The 21,853-nt window shown below is 39.8% G+C and overlaps 2 protein-coding genes across 9 annotated transcripts in view; one reads left to right on the top strand and one right to left on the bottom strand.

The window, feature by feature from the left end:
* LOC105253989 (unconventional myosin-XVIIIa) overlaps positions 1-21,853 on the top strand; it is a 45,496-nt gene that overhangs the window by 18,955 nt on the left and 4,688 nt on the right. For 3 of the 6 annotated variants that reach the window (XM_011262408.3, XM_020028295.2, XM_011262410.3), the window contains 13 exons: positions 38-214; positions 425-625; positions 699-851; positions 934-1,517; positions 1,816-1,998; positions 2,173-2,435; positions 2,512-2,674; positions 2,768-2,942; positions 3,454-3,612; positions 3,842-4,057; positions 18,827-18,955; positions 19,352-19,495; positions 19,589-19,678. In XM_011262408.3, the coding sequence (XP_011260710.1) occupies positions 38-214; positions 425-625; positions 699-851; positions 934-1,517; positions 1,816-1,998; positions 2,173-2,435; positions 2,512-2,674; positions 2,768-2,942; positions 3,454-3,612; positions 3,842-4,057; positions 18,827-18,955; positions 19,352-19,495; positions 19,589-19,678 (2,637 nt within the window). Of the gene's footprint in view, positions 1-37; positions 215-424; positions 626-698; positions 852-933; positions 1,518-1,815; positions 1,999-2,172; positions 2,436-2,511; positions 2,675-2,767; positions 2,943-3,206; positions 3,364-3,453; positions 3,613-3,841; positions 4,058-15,995; positions 18,074-18,826; positions 18,956-19,351; positions 19,496-19,588; positions 19,679-20,564; positions 21,652-21,853 lie in introns of those variants that run through there. The other 3 variants (XM_011262421.3, XM_011262430.3, XM_011262415.3) reach the window with 3 other exon arrangements.
* LOC105254013 overlaps positions 9,245-21,853 on the bottom strand; it is a 54,638-nt gene continuing 42,029 nt past the window's right edge. The window contains exons 2-3 of one of the 3 annotated variants that reach the window (XM_025412631.1): positions 12,465-12,720; positions 9,245-9,541 (exon numbers count right to left, since the gene is read on the bottom strand). In XM_025412631.1, the coding sequence (XP_025268416.1) occupies positions 9,438-9,541; positions 12,465-12,720 (360 nt within the window). In that variant the 3' untranslated portion in view covers positions 9,245-9,437. Of the gene's footprint in view, positions 9,542-10,361; positions 11,623-12,464; positions 12,721-21,853 lie in introns of those variants that run through there. The other 2 variants (XM_011262452.2, XM_025412633.1) reach the window with 2 other exon arrangements.

The following is a 21,853-nucleotide window of genomic DNA, read 5'->3' as shown; positions in this document are numbered from 1 at the left end:
TGTATCTCATTCAATATCGTTGCATAATTTTTTTTAGGCTAATCCACCCCAGTTTGATAAAGCCGAGGAGCTTTCTCAGTTACGATTCTTGAATGAATCGTCCGTTCTCCATACGTTGAGGCAACGTTACGCCAGTAATTTGATACACACTTATGCGGGAGACAGTATGATCGTTATTAATCCGGTTGCACCGTTGGCAATTTATTCTGAAAAGGCAAGACTGCTCTTATGAGAAATTTTACATTTTTCAGTGTGCCAATTTAGTTTACAATAAATTAAATTATAAAATTGTATGAGTTATGCATGTAAGTTTTTACTAAGAAGCTCAAGCTTGTCAAATTTCGAATGTACTCATTTTTCGACGAATGTCACGATTAATATTGAATTCTTATGCCTGAAATAAAAGCTCTATCCTTCTTTTCAGGTCGCGCACATGTTCCGAGGTTGCAAAAGCGAAGATATGCCTCCGCACATCTATGCTATAGCGCAGTCGGCTTACCGAGGAATGTTGGCGACGCGCAGGGATCATTCTCTGGTTTTTCTTGGACGTAGCGGAGCGGGGAAAACCACAAACTTCAAACACGCTCTTCATTATCTCGTACTGGCTGCTGGCACGGTTAACAAGGTGCGATGTCGAGAACGCAAGGTACGCTTTCCATATGGAACATCTCTGAGCTAGCATCGTTTCCTTTTTACAGATCTTGACGATCGAGAAGCTGAACGCGCTCTTCACGGTCCTCGAGGCCTTTGGAAATAGTAGAACGCATATGAATTCGAACGCGACGCGTTTCACGCAGCTCTTCAGCCTCGACTTTGACCAGTCAGGTCAAATCGCCTCGGCCTCTCTGCAAGTGAGGAAAACATTTCTTTTTTTCTCTTTTTGCCATCTGCCTCGCGTGCTTCGTGCGATGAATTTTTCTCTTTCTTCGCAAGGTGCTGCTGCTGGAAAAATCGAGGATAGGCCGGCGAGTTAACGGGGATCCGACCTTTCATGCCGTTTACCGTCTGCTGGCAGGCGCGGAAGGTGCACTGAGAAAAGAATTACATCTTACGAATCTAGTCGCCGAGAATAATCCCTTCGTTACGCCGCTGCAGAAGCACGAGGACAAGCAGCGAGCTATGGTCGAGTTTAACCGCATCGTCGCCGCGCTCAGGATACTCGGCATCTCCGAGGCCGACGAGAAGGTCATCTGGCTGGTGCTGGCCGGTATTTATCACTTAAGCTGTGCCGGTGCCGTGAAGGCCGGTACCAGTTCGCAGAGCAGATGGCAATTCGCCAGAGTTGAATGCGCGGAGAAGGCAGCCAATTTGCTGGGCACCACTGTAGAAGAATTAAGCCGAGTCGTCTTCTCGGCCAACGGTGGTGGTGCCGGAACACCAAGCACTCCGAGACCGGCTCTGAGAACACCTAGCCCGACGGAGCAGGGCAAAGATGTCACGGGGCTCGATGCGCTGGAGGGACTTTTGGTCGGACTCTATTCCGAGATTTTCCACTGCGTCGCGGCTCTCATTAACAAGTAAATAAATTGGCGGTCTGATTATGCTCGTTGATTTTTCACAAAGATCGTAAAATATACTTTTATAAGTTTCATTTTATCTTTCGTCGATTGAAAGATCAATTCTTGTCAATTCTTATCTTAAAGAATTAAAAAAAAATAATAAAAAAATCATTCGATAATTATTGAGATATATTCTTAAGAAGAGGATTAATGGAAGAAAATATATTCTTAAGATTAACGCGATAATGATCAGCTTCATAAAGCTATTAAATGTTTCGTCAGTATTTATATATACCATATATTTGTTATTTTTTAGATCCATATCATCCGCTGTACATACAGTTTCATCTGTGCTGCTGTGTGATTCGCCAGGTTTCCAAAATCCTGCTTCATGCGGCCGACAAACCGGTGCAACTTTTGAGGATCTTTGCCACAATTATCTGCAGGAGCGTCTGCAGTTACTGTTTCATCATACTACGTTAATAGCTCCGAAGGATAGGTAAATGTAAAATGCTAAAAATATAAACTTTCAAATTTCTATTCTAAACAAATATTGTAATAGTAAAAATATTTTATTTTTATAGCGTATTATTAAAATTAATTCGATAGTCACTAATTATGTCATTAATCACAAATAGCATTGTATGAGAAGTAACTCGTAAAAATTTATCAGATACGTCCAGGAGGGCATTGATGTAGATTACGAGGATGATTACGACGAGGACGGTATCGGATCGCCTCAAGGTTTAGTTTCCCTTCTGGATCGCGGAAGCTCGCAAAGCGCGACGATGTTGCGAACTAGTCAAAGCGACCTTAGCGGCAGCAGACAGATGGAACGGAAAGGATTACTCTGGCTGCTGGATGAGGAGACCGTATGTCCTGGAGGGAGCGACGAAACCTTCCTGGATCGTTTATTTTCTCATTACGGAGATCGAGGTAAAATTAATTTTCCGACATCGACATCACCTCGCGTTAACTACGAATTTTTTATATATGAAAATAATTTTTACAGATCACCAAATGTTTCTACGAAAGGCGCCGGGCAACAATCAATTCGTTTTGCAACACTTATTGGGAACTAATCCCGTCCTTTATACTGCCACCGGTTGGCTTAAAGCCACGCGCGAAAATCCCGTTTCCAAGAGTGCCATCACGATACTTCAAGAAAGTACACGGTAATACAAATCAAATATCTATTTCATGCAAAGATTTTCATTAGCAAATATATATACATAAAGTTTGTTATTATATTTTATAAAAATTTGTAGAGAACACGTGAGCAAACTGTTTGTAAGTGCCCGAGGCGCCGGTGTTTCCGGCGCTTTATGCAGTTCCATGCCAGGACTCGAAGGCTCGCAATCTTTGAGGCGAGCCTCAAGCATACGAAGAACGTTCACAGCCGTGAAAAGGAAGAACATTTGCCTGCAAGTGAAATTCACTGTAGTGAGTATTTAATTCGCACTTTCCGCATTTTCCTTTCTCCTGAGAAAATAATTGAAATAATTGATGTGATATAATGTTAATAATAATTGATGAATTTTTGCTTCTTTATTAATAAATATTTTCGGATTTCTTCGCGTCTTTGAATATCGCGGCATCTATGTAAATTTATTTTTATGAGTATAGGTCATTAATCGTCTCTCGGTGTCAAAGATCAGACTGTTATCAAATTCCATTATCGTAAAACCTCTCAATACATTGGTCGCATAAATATTATAGCTAGTGGACATTTTCACGCACGTTAATCATTTCTCTTCGCTCTGCAAGATGCGACATATTAGGAATGTTCGGAGAAATATGTATTGAGATCATTTGTTATTACCTTGTTTTATTTTCGTGTTTTCTCTTTTGCGCTCGTTATCTAGTAAGGACAATGCGGTTCTTTGTTTATCTCGTTGGCGTTTGCCTCCAACATTATAAAGCGGAGTAAAGCACAATTATGAATTGTTTTCAGGACGGTCTCGTGGAAACATTACGGAGAACACGCGTGAAATTTGTGCACTGTCTTCTGCCTCAGCACAATGCCGGTTGTACCGACAACAAAAGCCTTCTCTCCGTGAAATCAAATCAGAGCGAGGATAGCGTTATTAATGTGCCTCTTCTGCGATCGCAGGTAAAAACATTTTATTAGATTTTTAAAAAATATTAGATTTTGAGAAAATGAAATTAGAATTAATGCGAGATTTCAATTTCACATTATTATAGAAAGATCTCTCATAAAAACAGCAGAAATATAATTTTTTATAAACTCTCATTAATTTTTTACAAAGATTTAATTTTCTTTCCGTCAAACATTTAATCAGTATATATTAACGGTACATTTTTGTATGTTTGTTAAACAGATTCGCGGTAGCCAAATAATAGACGCCATTCGTTTACACAAAGTTGGATTCCCGAAGCATATGGCTCTAGGTGAGTTCAGACGTCGATTCGGACTATTGTCCAGTGACGTGAACGCTCGACCCGGAAGTCCCGTTACCGATGAACGTCGCGCCGTCGAAGACATGCTGCTCACCGTCGACGTCGACCCCGCTTCCTATCGAGTTGGTCAAAGCCAGGTGAGTCAATATGAGTCAATATTTTCTCGAAAGTGTGTATAATTTTCTTGAACTTACGATGCAACTTAGAAAGTGGACAAACTATTAGAAATAGAGAAAATGTCACCATTCGTAAAATGTCATCAGTCATAAAGGCCGGAACAAATAATATTTATTACGAGAAAGTTTGTTACATTGTTTGTGACATTGAAATATTCATCAATGAGGTACCGCTTTGCATGAAATGTTAGAGAGAAACCGTATGAGTCTGACAGAATATGTGATTATGAAATTAGTTAATGTGAAAAAAATTTGCGATTAAATGCAATTTTAACTAGATAAGTTTATACATATAAATAATTTATATCAGAAGACTGTAACGAGAAGTAACATATTAAGAGATATGCACATGTAATACTCGAAGGTTGTGTTAGAAAGCGGTGATATATCAGTTGTCTCATAATCTTATCATTTTATTATTCACAAAATCGTGATATTCCGTACGCGCGATTTCTTTCCCGACCACGAAAGCATAATATTCGCTTTCTAATAGAATTTTACTACTCGAGAGCTTATAAATCTTTATGACATGTGCAAATAACCGTTCAACCGTACATTTTTTTCCTCGCAACGACGCTTTATGACACGACGCTCGCAGAAAAGCACAGGCTGAAACGTGTCAATGCACTTTCGCTTGCCAACCAAGAAGTCGTCGAAGGAATTCAGAAGGGAAAATGACAGCCGTACTTCAACGAGCGTTGTGCAAATCATCGCGTCGAACACTTCCGCGAGTCGATAATTGTTTCTCTCCACGAAAATGATCGAGTGTCGCCGCTTGAACAGGAACGACATCGTTAGAGCGTGGCTAAACAAATACTTAGATCGTTATAAAAATATATATCATATTTTATTTAATCTAAAAACTGGCTTTAAATAATTACAATATAACGTCATAAGTCGCGAAATTTTATTTCTAATGGTTTCCTTTTTGTTACTAATTTTATTTTAATTCTTTTATTATAATCAAAGCAATTTGAGAAGAATTGAGAGATTTAATGGATTGATAATAAGATATATAAAAATATTGTGCATTAGATTCTCGACTTGATTTTGAAAAAGGATTTATATTAAATAGAAATCAGAAAGAAAGGAAGCGAGTTCGATAGATGAGGGTCAACGAGGTCGCATGCGTATTAGTCTTTCGGTAGTTTCGCCAGTGGAAATATGCTGAGACGCTTTCCAAAGATCGATAACGCACGTCAGATCGTATTCTCCCGTGTACAGATGCCGCAGTTCGGAATACTAACTCAGCAAGCACACATATATGTGCACATTTCCCCCGCAACTATACGATTTCTCCGTATCTCAATCATGAATATGTATCGAGGACAAAATCAAAAGTAGTTCTCCCCCTCCTTCCTTTTTGACATTTTTACGTTAATATTTTTATGTTAATATTTAAAAAAAAAATCACATGTGCGTTATATAAAGCTCTGTGAATTAAACTTTTTGAAATTATTCTCGAGATCTTGTCGAGTTACTTTCAAAAAAAAGCTATCTTCTTCCTTTAATTTCTCTTCCTTCCTGCGTGAAAGCTTATGGGAGTAGGTGTTGGTCGGCAACTTGTCAATAAATGACAGCCTCTTACCGCACCTGTTATGTTCGTATATTTTTACGGTGAAGGGCCACGCACGAACGATACGCGCGATCCATGCGTTCGTGCATTTCACCAACTGTACTTGATACGCAAAACCCGCTTCGCCGGTTTCACCTTGCAACGCGTATAGCTTGCAGCGCAGCAGGAAGTGTATCTTTGGCAAATGCTACCGATAGGATTGAGAGATATACGATAAATTCAGTGGCACACATCGATGGTTCGAATAGTGCATCACTTCCCATTTGCGAGAACAAAATCGAGATTTCCTTTTTCCGTTCGTGACGGCATTTCACCCAAATTCGTTGTTTCGACGCAACTTTCTGATTCTGCGGGACCCGCATTGTCCCACTCTTGGACCTGCTGATGCGTTATTCATGAAACACACTGGATGGAGAAAAAGCTATCGTCATGGAAGTAGCGTTTCTTCCCGGGAGAAACGTGCTTTACTAAGCAAAACACCTCTCGGACGAATTTAGAATCGGTTTCTGGGAGAGAATTTAACGAGTCATCATTCCCGCGTAGCAATGTTGTAATTTTTCACGTGATACGGCTTGCATATTTTATATTACAGCACCATTATAGAGTGCGAATGACTATTCGATATGGAAGCATGTCACAACAATGATTTGCAATATTATTTTAAACAGGTGAAATGCATGGCGTGACGCGAAGCAGGCGCAAAGCTCGAGATTTAAAACTGATGCTGTGCGCATCTTGTACGAGGCAATCAACCGTTAACTCGGTTTATTCGCGGACGACGAAGGACTCGGAGCGTGTTGTAAGTTATGCGGCGGCCGTTTGCCTCTGCTTATGATAAACCATACGCGATATAAATATGGCATATATCTATGCACAAATACAATTATTCTCTAGATTTTTAACGATATCGAAATATAAATCAAATTCTCGTTTCAACAAAATTCAAATTAGAGGTCTGATAAAACTATGAAAAAAAATTTTTTTAAATATTAATTTCTATACATTTGCATAAGGAGAGTCCTCGATTATTTATCACACTTTTATTTATAAAAAAAGTATGTATGTATAATATTATATAATACATATACACATATATTTGCGCTCATCAGAGCGCAAATTCATAGTCACTGAAGCGGATTCGCCGCCTTGAGAAAAAGTACCCAACACCTCGCTCTAAAGTATATATCCTCGCGATTAAGGGAATGTAGCGAATGGACCATGGTTATTGAAATTTACCGAGGAAATCGTCCGTGGATTATCGCGCGTTATCGCGTACACGCCGATTTCGGTTCGTTGACTTTTGCACGGCTCGCCACGCATGGTTTCTCTCCCAGTCTCGCATTCCCCGTGCCCCCCATATTACCTTTTACCTTTACCTTGGCCTTGCCTGTTGCCTCGTTTCACCTCCGCCACCATCGCACGAAATCCGCCCCGTTCGTCCTAAAGAAGCGGGGAATGTAAAGTGCTTTCGACCGACATCACCTGTTTCCCGGCGTCTGTTGAAAGTCTTGCTGCGCTTGATAAATGAAGAAACGTGTTAGAGCTTAATAATATTAAATAAATCATTGGGGAAAGCTATATAATTATTATTGGAAAGTGTTTATTTATAGAGAATTATATAAGAAAGAAAATAAAACTCCATGATTTTTCAAATCTAGAATCTCCAATTTTTTACATTTGTTGTAATAATATAAATAGCTTTGAATTCCTCGTATTTGATAATGCGATGATATAATCTGTGGATATATATGTAAATGCTTTCAACAAATTCTAAACGGCTTATTAAATTGCTAATCAAAAGAAATCGAAATTAACAGACACCTTGGTGAAATCGTTCTTCAGCTTAGTATCTTGAAATTTAAATAAGATAGCAGCATGTACAGAGTGTTTTAAAGATCACTTCCTTCAAACTTGTTTATTGCAAACAAAACTGAGAAGAGAACGATGTATCTCGAGGCTAAGACATTATCGAACATAAATGAGTCAATTTGAGATATAAATATTTCTGAAGTAAACTTCATGAAGTAAACTTGCATGATTACGTTGGTAGAGGAAATACAAATTAAATGTTGGCGATACAGGTTGAAGCCATCTTCGTCATTCGTAGTAAGACCGCTGTATTTCTCTGGCACATCTTACATTTTGTAATACGAGTGGAAAGTCATCGCATCGTTTCGTATAGATGTGTACGGCGGCGTTCACCGATGCTTCCTGATTCTGCAGAAGCTTAATCGAAACAGCTGCGAACTATCGACGTCATGCCAAGTCGCGCATCGGCGCAGGGCGAAATGTCGTAACTGTTTGATTTACGATGTGCGATGAACGAGCGATCTACGTGGTCTCTTTCGTGACAACAACCAGTGAATATTTTACAGGGTGCATCACATATTTTGTCAAGGTGCATTTCAAGAATTTTACTATGAAAATTCCTGAGACTCTTGTTTTTATTATTCTCCTCGACTTAAAAGCGAATTTCTCTTGTCGGGAGATTATCATAATAGAATAAATCTCAGAAAAAAGGCAGCCATCGTTCGCTTGCGAAAGTGTAAAAAAGATGAATATATCCCGAAGGTGGAAAAAAGTGCACGTGCTGTGACTTTCTCGTGGCCCACATACAAATTGCCGTACTGGTCCTTACTGGTTCGCCGATCCATTTGCACCGCGGATATATCAGCCTCCTTACATCTCGTCGTTCGGCCTTTCATTTCTTCCCACCTAATTACACTTGCGCGAGACGCAGCTTTAAAAAGAAACGCCCGCATGTAGCTGACGAATTTTACGAAAGTTCCTTGGAAATTCTGTGGAAAGTTCTCTAGAGAAGACGAATGACTTTTTTTATTCTTCCAATGAGATGTGTGAAATCCCTTTCACTGAATTATTTATCGGAATAAAAAAAAAGATACACGGAACTCTCGCGTTACTATCTAAAGTGACAGGATACGAGGATTACTAAATTGCGTTTATTACGATCACATCACGTAGAGTGTGGCACTCTCCTTCCTAGGATGCTACAATTATGAAGTGCAAATTATACGACCGTCAGATGAATCTTCCATCATCTTCGAGAGTGTTTATGCGCCTATTTCTCTCGTACGTCATCCACTGTCGAGTTCTTTCCTTTCCATCATTGCCAGCGCAATCTGCCCGCGGTCATGTATGCGAAAAACCAGAATGACCGGGAAAGAACGAGGTTTTTCCATATCTTTCCCCCGGAGTTACCTATCTCGCCCGAGGAAACGTTAACTGCGCTTCCGTTCCCCGATATTTTTTCTATTGCATCGCTGCAACCGGTCAATTTCTCTTCACGCGAGACGAACAAGACCAGTAGTCTCGGCTACGACGATTCGCGAATTAATATGCTCCTTACAACATCATTATGTTAAGCGCAGCTTTTTCCGGTACACTTAATTCTTAATATCTCTTATTTTCTCTTTTCTCTCGTCTTCTTCTTTGCAATTTCTTGCCGTTAGTTTACAGCAGCTTTACAACTATCGTAATGTATGTACTATGATTTCCATTTCCAGCGTATTCCATCTTTTTCTTCATATTCATATCATATCTATATAATTTTAATAAGATAAAAAAGACGTATTTCTCTTGCTAAATTTCAAAAAAAGTATTCAAATTACGATTTCTTACGATGGACATCGACGTATTTTCATTAGTTGAGCTAATCGGTCAGTTGAAACATATACATCATGACTACCAAAATATCTGGCGCTAACGTTTTCACGACGGAAATGTGACCGTTGCGCGTGCCTTCGATTACCGCGTGTCTTGCATCTTGAGCGATCGGAATGCCAAGTAATTCCGAAGCGTCAAGTGGAAACAGCACGAGCGTGGCTTAACTTCATTAGAATATTGATTCTCTGGAACAAGTACCGTACAATTAATTCTTATTATGCGCGCACGTGCCTTAACCACCATCGCATTCCAATGTGATATAAACTGTGAAGAATAAAAAGTGAAGATTAAATCAATTAGATAGATCAGTCGAGATTAAACTGCGGAGTAGAGAGATTAAATTATGAAGAAGAATAAAAATAATATATCTGGTTAATATAAAAAAAATTTCAATTTTATATATAACATATAATTAATATATTCCAAAATAATTTTATAAGGCCCATTATAAAAATAAAAATTACATCTCATCGAAATATGCGAATCCTATATATAAATATTATATGCATGTCAAGAATCATTTTACACTCAACAATGCTAAGTTGGGAAGCTGAAGGACTACTAATCAAGTACCATGATGAAGAAACGCGATTAGTTATCCAAGAAGCTTGCACGCCTAGGTCAGGTTCGCACGACAATCTCGGCAACAAGCCAGCCGAGATCGTGGAATATCCCGCTGCCTCCACCTACGTTAAATGCAGAGGAAAAATATATATTTGAATTTGATATCATATAATATATAGTAACTCGCATTCCTTCCTGAGAACTAGATAAATTCTATTTTAATATTTATATAATTTATATGTGTAAATATTGTATTTATATTTATATTGTTATACAGACAATTATTTTCTATTTCAGACGTAAAAAATTTACATTAGGATTTATTAAGAAAAAAGAAGTTTGAATTTTTATATTAATTTTTTTATATTATTAAGTGATACATTATATCCTCTCTGAATTGTTTACTATTTTATTTTTTAAATTTATTTTAAACTTCTTCGGGATATATCATTAATTCAAGTTTACGATCAAGAAGAGAAGTTTACGATCAAGGTTCATCAAGTATCAGAAACGAATAGATTGAAGAAGGCACCATCTAATTACCAAGCGAAATACATCACGCTGTCGAGTTTCTCACACGGTGCTGTTTTCCCTTCGTCGGGAAGCGGAAACGTTGCATACCGCGTTCTACCGCTCAATCTCGGCTTCGTCAACCCACGACTCTCTCGGGGTCAGATTCTTCATTTCTACCTACCTATCTACCCCGCGGTTAATTGCGACAAGCTAAACGTAACTTCCTCCTGCTTTTCTTTCGGCCCTTGAGAAGCGTGTTACCGCACACCGGCGGTTTCAAGCCATTAATTGACCAGGCGTAGGCGTCCGATGTCTTCCGATAAGATTCACACTTGCAGGTGCATGAAACGGGTCGTGTTTCTACCTGAATTGACATTGATACTTTACTGTTATCTAGAGAATTAATTGCTCGTTAAAATTATATTACGATTAAATCAGACGTGATGCGAAATATAACGGGTTCTTTTCTTCACTTTCCATGCGTATGCATCAAATGTGTTGCGACACAATTTTCTAATTATCGTCTCCTACTTTTCCAATGATAAGCTTAATATAAAATGACATTTGTATATTTATGACAAGTGAATCACGTAACAGATAGAAATGGATTTATTAGATATTGTAATGTGAGACTTTTCGATTATTTTCGTATTTATGGGATCTTTCCAGATGAAAATAAATATACTACTTTCCAAAAGGAATAATTGCCCCTTAAGAAAATTGCATTACGATGAAATCGGACGAGCATAATGCACGAAACGAGTTCTTTTTTACTTTCTTCTTTACTCTCTATGCTCCCGGCGAAATCGTTTACGATGCAATTTATAAACCCGATCAACTTACCTCACACTCTCTTACGGGCACAAGAATGAGACATTGCTTGATAAAGCCGACGATACCTACCAAAGAGAAGTAATAAACTTTCCGATGAAATCGCTTGCAGACGCGACTGTTGGTCCCATTAAACAAAAGTATTAAAAAACGTCTGGCGTGGACTGTCGGAAAGAAGTTCGCGATTTCATAACGCGGCCAGAGCTCTTTTCTCTTCTTATGTGGCTCCCTTCTCTCGTCGTCTCGTCTCTCCTTTCTCCCGTTTGTCAGTAGGCCAGCGGACATTCTCGCCGGCCGCTTTCCAACGCCGCGCCGCGTCTGTTTCGGATTTCTTCGTGGCAGCCATCCCCGCAAAGATCTATCGATCCGACGTGGACGGTAAGATGCAGGGACCTTTTCTACGTGTCCGAAAGGCGAACGGCCCCGCGTCCCCGTTTCCGCAATACTCTCGAAAAATTCGCGGAGTCAGTGTGAGCCGAGCCGGGGCAAAAAAGCGCCCCTTTCTTGGATCTCTTGTTGCGTATGCATGTTTTATCGTTCTTATAGAATTAAATAATTAACTAATAGAATAAAATACTATTTTAGAAAACTAATGACACGAGAGCGTGTCCCTAAAATATCAAGGTGGACCATAAGACAAAAAGCGGACGAGCGAAATGGGATTCGCCAAGTGTGCCTTATTCGGGGATAGGCGAGAAAACAAGAAAGAGACCTGCCAGTTTGGACCGGTCCTCTGGGTTCATTTGGCAACGCTTCGACGCGCCCACCTGTCACGGATCCGAATCTGCGATCCCTTTCCCTTGCACTTTCGAAATTTTGGTGCTGTGATATATCGAATCCGTGGATCTTGTTTTTGCAAGATTATAATTGGACGTATGCAAAAATTATAATTCAAAATACTTTATACATGTCGGAAACGCGTGTAACTTGCGACACGTAATTCGAATATATCATTGCCATTCGTTATTCGCATAATCGCGCTTTTGATTAATCGAGCGTTTTACTGTACGCGTCTTCCTTATCCATCTCTTCCGACATAATAATTTCGAGATTTATATTCGATATCGCTCGCACTACGAGAGAACGTGCCGTTGCTAGCAGAGGGGGTTGCTACCAGACGTACGTTTGAATGCGCGAGATTTATGCGTGTGTTGGCGACACATTACCTGTATAGTGGGGACGAGATGGAGGGACGTGTACCTGATGCGAAACAAGCTTTCTGACGACAAGACGACTGTGCGACCGCTCCTCTGCGCCTCAGTTTGTGGTTGGTCCCGGTCGAGACGTCGTCGGACGTCGAACATCTTTCGGCCTTGACATTGCACAGCAAGCGAGGGAATTGCCTTTTGTCGGATTGCTCCCGAATCGTTCGCGGAGTGCGCATATGCGTTTCCAGTGCGAGTGTACGCCGGTCGATTAAATTCTTAATTCCTCCCAAAAGTGGAGATGGAGATATCTATTCAGAATAATTAATTAGAATATATTGGTTGACTGCAAAGAAAGGTGCAAAGAAAGATAATTTGCGATAATTAATTTAAAAAGAGTAACACATGCGATAAATATTTGATTTAAAAAGAGACACACACACACACACATGTGTTTTTTTCATATTTTATAATATATACACACACATAATAATCTGCAATAAATTTATAAACTTTTAAATTTACAATATTAAATCAGTAATTTATTAAACTTACTCGTGATTTGAATTATTTCAATTTCAATACTAAATAATAGAATTGTTGATGAATTTGTTCAAGATTAAATTAATCAAACTTAAACCTTTCATTGTTCTTATTTTCCAAAGAAACGACACTTTAAATGATTTTTTAAATTTTGTCGAATATAAAACGATCTATTATAATTTTGATAAAGATTGATGAAGCGCGAAATAGAAAAGTACATTCGCTTTTCACTCTATAGACGAAATGATCTAGGGATAGTCTAATGATCGAGGGAAGATGAAAAAGAGAGAAAGAGAGAGAGAAAGTCATCAATTTCTTAATTAATCCGCGAAAGAAAGAGAGAGAGAAAGTCCACACCGGTACCTTCCTGTTAGTTTCGATAACGGTAAACATCATCGGCCTGGAAATAAAGCACCGAACGGCACAAGTGCTTTCTCATTGCCGACCAAACGAAACGCCGGTATTATAATCCTGTACGATCGCATTACAGAAAAATTATAGAATCCACAACGAAGATCAATAACCTTTACTTTGCGGTTTTTACTTTATTCGAACGTTACGACATCGTGAATTTGCTAATTGCCTTATTTGTTGATCCCTTGATATTTACGGCTCGGTAACGTTCTTCCGGCTTTTAGACTAAAATAAAAACTACTTAAAAAGTATTTCTGCAAATCTTTCAAAATTTCACAATAAATATTTCTCTTCGAGAAATAATTATAGATAAAGATGACATATATACGCGAGAGTTATATCATCGACTTTATGTAAAAACATGCAAATGCCTCGCACGCGTAGTATATCATATACTTTTTCTTTGAGAGTTGATGATGGAATAATATTGGCTATATTAGCCTCACATCTGGTCAGCGGTCGAATCATCGTCGCTCTTAATCGATTATATCACTAGTTAACGAGCTCTTCTGAATAGGCTTTTTATCTGCATACAAAGAGACCATTTCGATTTGAGAGATGAAAGAAACGAAGACACACACGATCAGTGTAACAAAATTTATTTCGCATATAATAAGACTTTCATGCAAAGTAAGAGATCTAAAAGAATCCTTAATACGTCATTTCCGTATTCCCTTATTGGCGTAACGGTGACTTTATCTCGAAAATATCTCGTTTCATTCGAAATTAATGAAGAGCACGTTGCAAAGGCTGCGCGAAACTTCTTTTAAAATGTCAGTGCTCGCGATGATTAAGAGAGGACCTCAATGTTTTGTTTCTGTCGACTTTAGCACAGACATTCGTTTAACGGGTGTTTTATCTTCAGACGAACGCGTCGTATAATTAAGGAGAGGAAGAGAAGCGGTCAGGATTGCGAAATGTGCTTTACACAATATCCCTGTTACACGTTTAATTAACCAAGTCACAGCAAATTTAATGCGCCGTTTCTGCGCTTATTATTAGCTTCTCCTAATGATCTATTTATATCATCATATAAGGGAACGTAATATTTATAAACTTAATATTTATAACTTCATATTATAAAATCAGGCAAATATTCGGCTCGTTATTTTATAATAAAGATTATCTAACGTTTTTAAATTTTAATGTATGTGTTCGTCTCGCTATCATTTTTAGAAATAGGCGATGCGGAAATCGGAAACATTTTTTTCGCGGTAATTTCGCCGGCACGATTTCCGTCGGAAATCTCTCGATAAATCGCAACATTACAGACTTTTTTATTATTATGTCTTCCGGTTTGTTTCGATTTATCGGAGCAAGAAGACACGATGTCTCCCTTCAAAGAAAATGATAAGCTGGCACCCGGGCATTAACCAGCTACATCTTCCTGCCAGTTGAGAGTTGCAGGCCGATGCGTGGTAACCGGCTTCTCAAGATAATCTGCCCCTTTCCCTTCACCGGTCCCTCTCTCGATTCTCTCCCCTTTATTTCCCTCACTCCTTCATCCCTCCCTCCTGTCGTCATCTCTGCTGTTCTCTCTTTCGCTTCTTCACTTCTGTCCTCGCAGTTGGATGCGTGTACACTTTTACGCGGCTTTTACGGCACTTAGTCGCGGCTCGTTCTGCGCGGCAGAGGAGAGGAAAAAGTCTCCTTCAACGACCATTCATTCCGCAACGTATGCAAGTGAGAATTATCGCGATCCCGCTAGTGTCAGTGATCGGGGATGCGATCTCGAGGTGACAAGTGCGGCGAACAACTTGACTTTCATGACAAGCTATTAGACTTTAAATACACATTTCTCCAAGCGTGTGACTAGATATCTTTGAATCTTACAAAATACTTGTGATTTTTTTGTATTTTTATACTATATTAATTGAATCCGATATTTAGATAGACCTACGATTATCTACATATATTTTTTGTATATATGTATACGAATATATATTTATTCTGTGTGCAAAGTTTGCGCGACGTAACGAACTGCTTAATGTCGTGCGAAGAGATTGTAAAGGACATTATTTGAAATGATGATGAGGCAAAAATAATAATGGACGTTTGTTATGCAGAAATAATGCATTTAAACTTGAATCGTTAGAAGTTTAACGTTTTAAAATTGAACTGACAAACATTCCTTGAGTCATTTTTGTATCTTTGTTTACTATAATCGCTCACAAGCTTACAAATGACAAATGCTTACACATAACAAAATTATCGGTTGACTCAAGAGTGACGAATTTAAAGTTATACTTAATCAGTATTTAATTGAAGAGACATTGCTGTAATTTTGGAGAAAGTACGTATCTTCAATCTTTATCGAGTTATATCAAAATCAAATTAGAAAGGGAAATATTGAAATGCTAATGCTCAAAAAATAAAATATTTAAATCGATAAAAAAAAATAAGACAAAAATCATATAAAATTAATTTTTGTTGAGAGAAGACATATTTTTAAACATACAAAAATATACGCTAATTCATTGCATTCGAAAATTTACTTCGAGATGTGTGAAAACTGCGATATATGACGACAAAACAAGATGATTTGTTATAACAAAAACTATTATAATAATAATTATTATAATGACAATATAAAAATCCTGAAAAAACATATTAAAATCGGAGCACATTATTGCCATTAGGAATAACGACTTATTTACTTCATTATTGCATCATAGATTTTTCGTCAACATGTTCGATAACGTATCTAAATGTGTGACCGGCGGCGGTTCACGTTTAGTTAAGGCCAAGAGCAGTCCGAATGTATCAAAAGCGACGCTTCCGTCCGCCAGAAAGCAGAGTCAATCAAACCAGACAACGAATCCCACGATTGCTTCGAATAAATCGTCTCGTTCGACAAAGCCACCAACAAACTCGAAGATATCCATCAAGACATCTAACGACATAGTTAATCCGCCGCGACGTGCTTCTACTAATTTGGATTCCTCGAAATCTCGACTTGTTGTGCCTTCGAAGCCTCTGAAACGATCCCCGAACGAAGCCCGACCGGATGCGGCAAAAACTGTCTCGCTCGCTGCACGAAACGACAAGAGGAAGGTCTGCAAAACAGCCAGCTCGTCTTCCACGTGCACGATACTAGAGGACAGAGCGTTGCTGAAAAAAGGCCTCACTTATACGCCCGAGAAGAGGCCAGCAAAACCCGAGGCCCTACGACGAAAGAGTCTTCTTGATCGTTCGGTCAGTTTAAGCTCCGTGTCCTCTCCGGACAATCAAACGAATTCAAACAGTCCGCGATGGATTTCAATCTTCTCGGAGAAAAGATCGGCGGAAAAGGAGAAGAAGACGGAACTGTCGGGAAAAAGTCTCATTAACCGATCTACCAGTTTGTGGAACGTCCGGACCCCGAGAGCGGATAACAGTCAAGGCGGGAAATCTTCCGGCGCGCCCGCGAGGCTAAACTCGGTCTTCAGGCCGAGTAAGATACCGCTTCCGGCGACCCGATCTACCGGTCTCGGCCGATCTCTCGCCGATCTATCGCAAGTAGATCGCGCTGGAGAGACAATTGGCCAGACGATGATCAATTTCGAGCTCAATCTCGATGCTTCATCGAACGAACGTATCTACGAGAATTGTCGCGAGACTCTAGATCGTGCGTCGAAATTCAATTCTCTGAGATCGACGTCGATGAGCAATCTCGAGGAGAGAGCCGCGCGATTAATGGCACAATTAGAAAATGATTTGGAGTCTAAGGAGATTGTGCCAGTGGACGTCATGGATGTCGCTCCTCCGTGTAGAACGGAAATTGTCTACGAGGATCGAGAGACTCTGCGCAATGATGAAAATATTACTATGGAAAAGTGTGACTTTGAAGATGATAAGAACAATGAAATATCGAGAGAAAAAGTAAAGAGAAAGAAAACAATTACTTCTAAAGATATTTCTGAAAATATTAGTAATATAAAATCCGAAAAAGATTCGCCAAAAAGGGAATCTGTGATAAGAGAATCTAAATCTAATCGAATCAAAATCTGCGAAAATCCGGATGAATTTATCAAGGAATTGAAGAAAAGCAAGGAGAATGTGAATTCCATTCAAGAGTTGAGACGCAATTGGGAGAAACAGATCGGAGGAACCGCGAGTCAAAATACCGACGCGAAAACCATCCACGCTGCGAATTCCGGAAAGATAACCGCCAACCTGTCGAAGGCGACGCGAATTGGAAATGACGTTGTCGACAACGCGCAGGAGACGAAGAGGAAGCAGAATATTGTCGGTAAAAGAGCCAAGGATATCGAACATCTGGTAAACTTTTTCAACTGCAAAAACATCGAAGCCGCCAAGGAACCTCCGCGAGAGGTTCTAATCAAGCCGCGATCTGTGGACGTTCCTATCATCGACACGCCTGCCTTGAAGAAGAACGAGTCCAAGAGCGGGAACGAGTACAGTGGATACGCGTCGGATGGAAACTGTTCGGAGGACAGCGGTCACATGAGTAATGAGAACGAAGTAGAGTGGAAGGAAACTATGGAGAATCAGAGAGAGATGAACGAGTTCAAAGAGCAGCAGTACTTTAACAGGATCGATCGAGACGACGATAACAACGGTATGAAAATTTTCGAACCGACGATTCACAGACTGGCCGAACCTGAAAAGAAGATCATCATTAACCGAAAAAGTCCCTTGATGTCCAGCGATGTTAGCAGCACCGATAATTGTCGGGACGACAAATGCTCGGAAAATGGACGACAGGTCCGTGTCGAACAATTACAGTCTCGTACAGTTGTTAACTTAAATACTGATAGCGCTCAGTAATTAGAAGGTCGACTGGATAATTAGGTCGCGTTAATTACTCTGCGTATCCAACGCTCGCGTTCACATTTATCGTTTATATCGCGAGAAGAAAATGTGATTTTACATAATGAAATGCTAATAGGAAAAAATCTGATAGGAAATCGCTATTGATTAAATCTTCTTTCTTAAATTACTTTAATTTCACATAAACGTCGATTACCATTACTTCAAGATTTGAATGATTAGAATCTTTCAAAATATGTGAGTCCTCTCACTTAAGAATTTATGAGATTGCATTGCATGTATAATTGAAAGTGTGTATTAACGTAACTATATTAATACTTAATACATTTTCATTACATAGTCTTATGTAAAAGTATCTAACGCAATCGAGATGCGAATCCTTTACGCTCCAGTAGCTATAATATGCATTTATCCTTCGTTTACATGCAAGATGAAAGTATAAGAGGAAACTATGCCATGCATATTTCAACATTTTCATCGCCCATGAACTCGAATTTGATATGCGATTCTTCTTGCATCGTATAATGTACTGGTTATTAATAGTTGATTATTCCTCTCGATAAATTACGCTTGATCAAGATAGGATAATTAACAGTAATATAGCATCGCGTAACAATGCCAGCATTTTAAACGCCAATTAATATTCATCGGTGAAAAATCTGAGGCAGAGTCTATTTTTGTTCTCAGATATTCTTCAGATCGGGCACCTTGGAACGATTGGAAGCTCAGAGGGACGAGAAACTCACAGGCCACATCATTCTACTGCAGGCGAGATGCAGAGGCTATCTAGCGCGGCGTAGACTAAACACTTTGAAAGTGGGTCGCTTATTTTCCTCTCTTGCGAATTTGAAATATTCTAATATAATTATTTAGAAATCATTTTAAACAATTTAGAAATTGTTCAAGAACTTTCCTTACATACATGAGAAACAGCGAACACTTTCGCTCATTTTTGCTCGATTAATGCAGAAAATACAGTGTTCGGAAATCACAGTCTAATTTATGTTGTGCTAATGACTCTGAATTTACATTTTGCCTTTAAAAATCCTCCCTTTTCTTAATTTGCTAAATTGGGAGGAAAATGCAGTGTAGAAAAATATATGCTTGCATCACTTCTTCCATTTTCTTCGCTTTACTGATAATTTGTAACGCTTCAGTAATTAATTGACAACGTTGATTTGAAGCAAATTAACAAATTAAATCTTCTTACAGCTGCAAGATCTCGCAGTGCGCTGCATCCAAAGGAACGTGAGGAAGCTAATGTCTGTGCGAGAATGGCCTTGGTGGAGATTGTACGTGAAAGTCGCGCCCTTGTTGAACGTTCATCGGACCGAAGATCAGCTGAAGGCGCGAACGGTGAGAAATTATATGTTTATATGTGTGTTACACACAGTTTATATATTCGCGCTATTATACATTGTTTTCTAATGCACTTTTTCATTCCAATAGGAAGAGCTCGAGCTTCTCAAGGCAAAAGTGGAGCGCTTGGAGCAGGAACGCAATCATCTGAAACACGACAACGATAAATTAGAGGCGAAGGTGAGTTGCGACAAGCAAGGGGTATTATAATCCAACGCGAATATCCACTCTTAGTTACAATTATGCAATGTTTTTCGCGAGGCTTAAAAACGATCTCGTGGCTTGAAAAACATGAAACGCGCTGCTGCAAATTACTCCCCGTTTTACCACAATAATTTCGCGTGTGACCGCGTGATGGGTTCTAATAGAGGCACTCTCGAAGGATGCATTAAGCCGAAACTGCCCGTTTAGGCATTCGCGGCACGCACGCTGCACAATTGGGTTAAGCACGCCAGACGGCTCGTGTCGAGAGTACGCGACTATTATCGTGACTCGACCAGTAAACCGCACGCGTTACACTACCATTCTAGTCGGCCGCTAATATATAAAAACGCTGACGGTCCATGCATCCTTATAAGTTGCTCGAGAAAATTACCTTTCCCATGCTTTGCACATGTCTTCGTTAATAAAGAATAAATTACTACAAAGAGCCATTATTTAATCATCATTTACTAGTCTTCAACTAGCAAGTGGCAATAAATCTCGCATCATAGTTTCTTTGAATGTCATTAATATGTTGGAATCTCCTCGAGTCATTTCACTGCAGCTCGACAATTTTTTTCTTTCCGCCATTTCTCTTCTATTTTTACAAACGCGGAGGCGACCGCCGTAATTCTTAGATCCGCTGTCGAAATGCTAGAGTAAATGTTCTCTTTTCCTCTTTTACTTTCGATACTTTTCTCACGAAATCTACGGAGAATCTGGCGAATAGCCAGAATCGCTGTCTCGCACGCTTCTGTTCGCTTTTATCTCCCTCGCCGGTCCTCTCTTTCTCGCCGTCTTCCCCTTAGAATAACTCGGAGGTGACCGCCTCCTCCAACGAACGCCTTCGGCGGCGAGTCGACCCAGGAAGAGGCAGTTGCATCGCGACTCCTTGCCGACACGGGCGTCTTCGTTGTCATTCGACGTTACGCAATTCGCCGAAGTAATATCACATCTTGGCCGTCAGCACTATAAATGAAGCTATGAAGCACGAAGAAAACAGTTTGAAATGCAAATCGCGACGGTTCTGCCTCGGAAAATTTGTTTAATCCATCGCTCATGATCGGATTAATTATACATACTAATATTCCCGAGTTAGCTTTCCTGAATCAATCGTCAAGATGCCTTCCGTGCCGACAAGATACTCGGATACTCCTTCCCTCCCTCATCATAATAGGCAAAACGCCTCCAGCAGCTCGAATGAATCGCTTGAAAGGAACGATTCGATGAGCAGTCTGATGAATGGTTTATCAAAATCACCCGATTCCACGAAGGTCCTGATGAAAAGACCACCCTTGCCGCCGCACTCCAAGAGACCACCTAGTAGAGGTCATATCGCTGGCAATTCAAGTCTCACGATGCGAAGTCCTTCTCCTTGCAGCATTTCCTCCAATACCTCTTACCGCGCGAAATCCTTGTCTCGAATGAGATCGCCGTCCGTCGCTTCCTCGCGAGGTCACTCTCAGCTCGGCTCGCCCATCTTTTCGACTCCACCACGAAGAACGTATCCTCGCGAAAGCACGCGATCGCCGTCGGTGGAAAATGTTCTAGTCAAGGAACAGGCTCCGGTCGTGTTCGATGCGAGTCTCAACTTCGTCCTGGGCTGCGAACGGCAGAGAGTAAAGCAATCCTTCCGACCTACCGCGTCTCACTTGGAACCGTCCACCGCTTCATCGTATCTCTCCTCGAAGATTTCCCAATTTCTGAAACGTACCGATCATATCATGGACGAGTGGCGAAGCCTCGGTCACAAGGATGACGACGAGGCGATAAGTTTGCCGCATATTCAAGATAAGCCTCGTGTTATAATCGGAAGAAGTCAAAGCGCCACGAATATCATGATACGCGGCTATCAATACTATAGTAGATCAAATAGCGTAACAAAGAGTCCATCGAGGCGCTCCTTATCTCGCGCTTCGGAGGACGCCACTTTATCGGAGGGAATGCCGGAGGTAGAGTAAGAACAATGGCTTGAAATTTTCATTAAGGAAAAAATAAGAAAAACGTCAAAACAATTTTTCGTTTAAAAAAGTACTATCATAAATTTGAGCGAGTTTTATAAAAGTATTATCATAAATTTGCGCAATTAACTTTGTTTTATAATTTTGGATTTATTTAAAACTAACAGACACGGAACAGAGAAAATAATAGTAC

The sequence above is a fragment of the Camponotus floridanus genome, unplaced genomic scaffold (assembly GCF_003227725.1).
Source record: "Camponotus floridanus strain SB8 unplaced genomic scaffold, Cflo_v7.5 scaffold54, whole genome shotgun sequence".
Taxonomy (NCBI): Eukaryota; Metazoa; Arthropoda; class Insecta; order Hymenoptera; family Formicidae; genus Camponotus; species Camponotus floridanus.
This window is presented reverse-complemented; position numbering and strand designations above follow the sequence as displayed.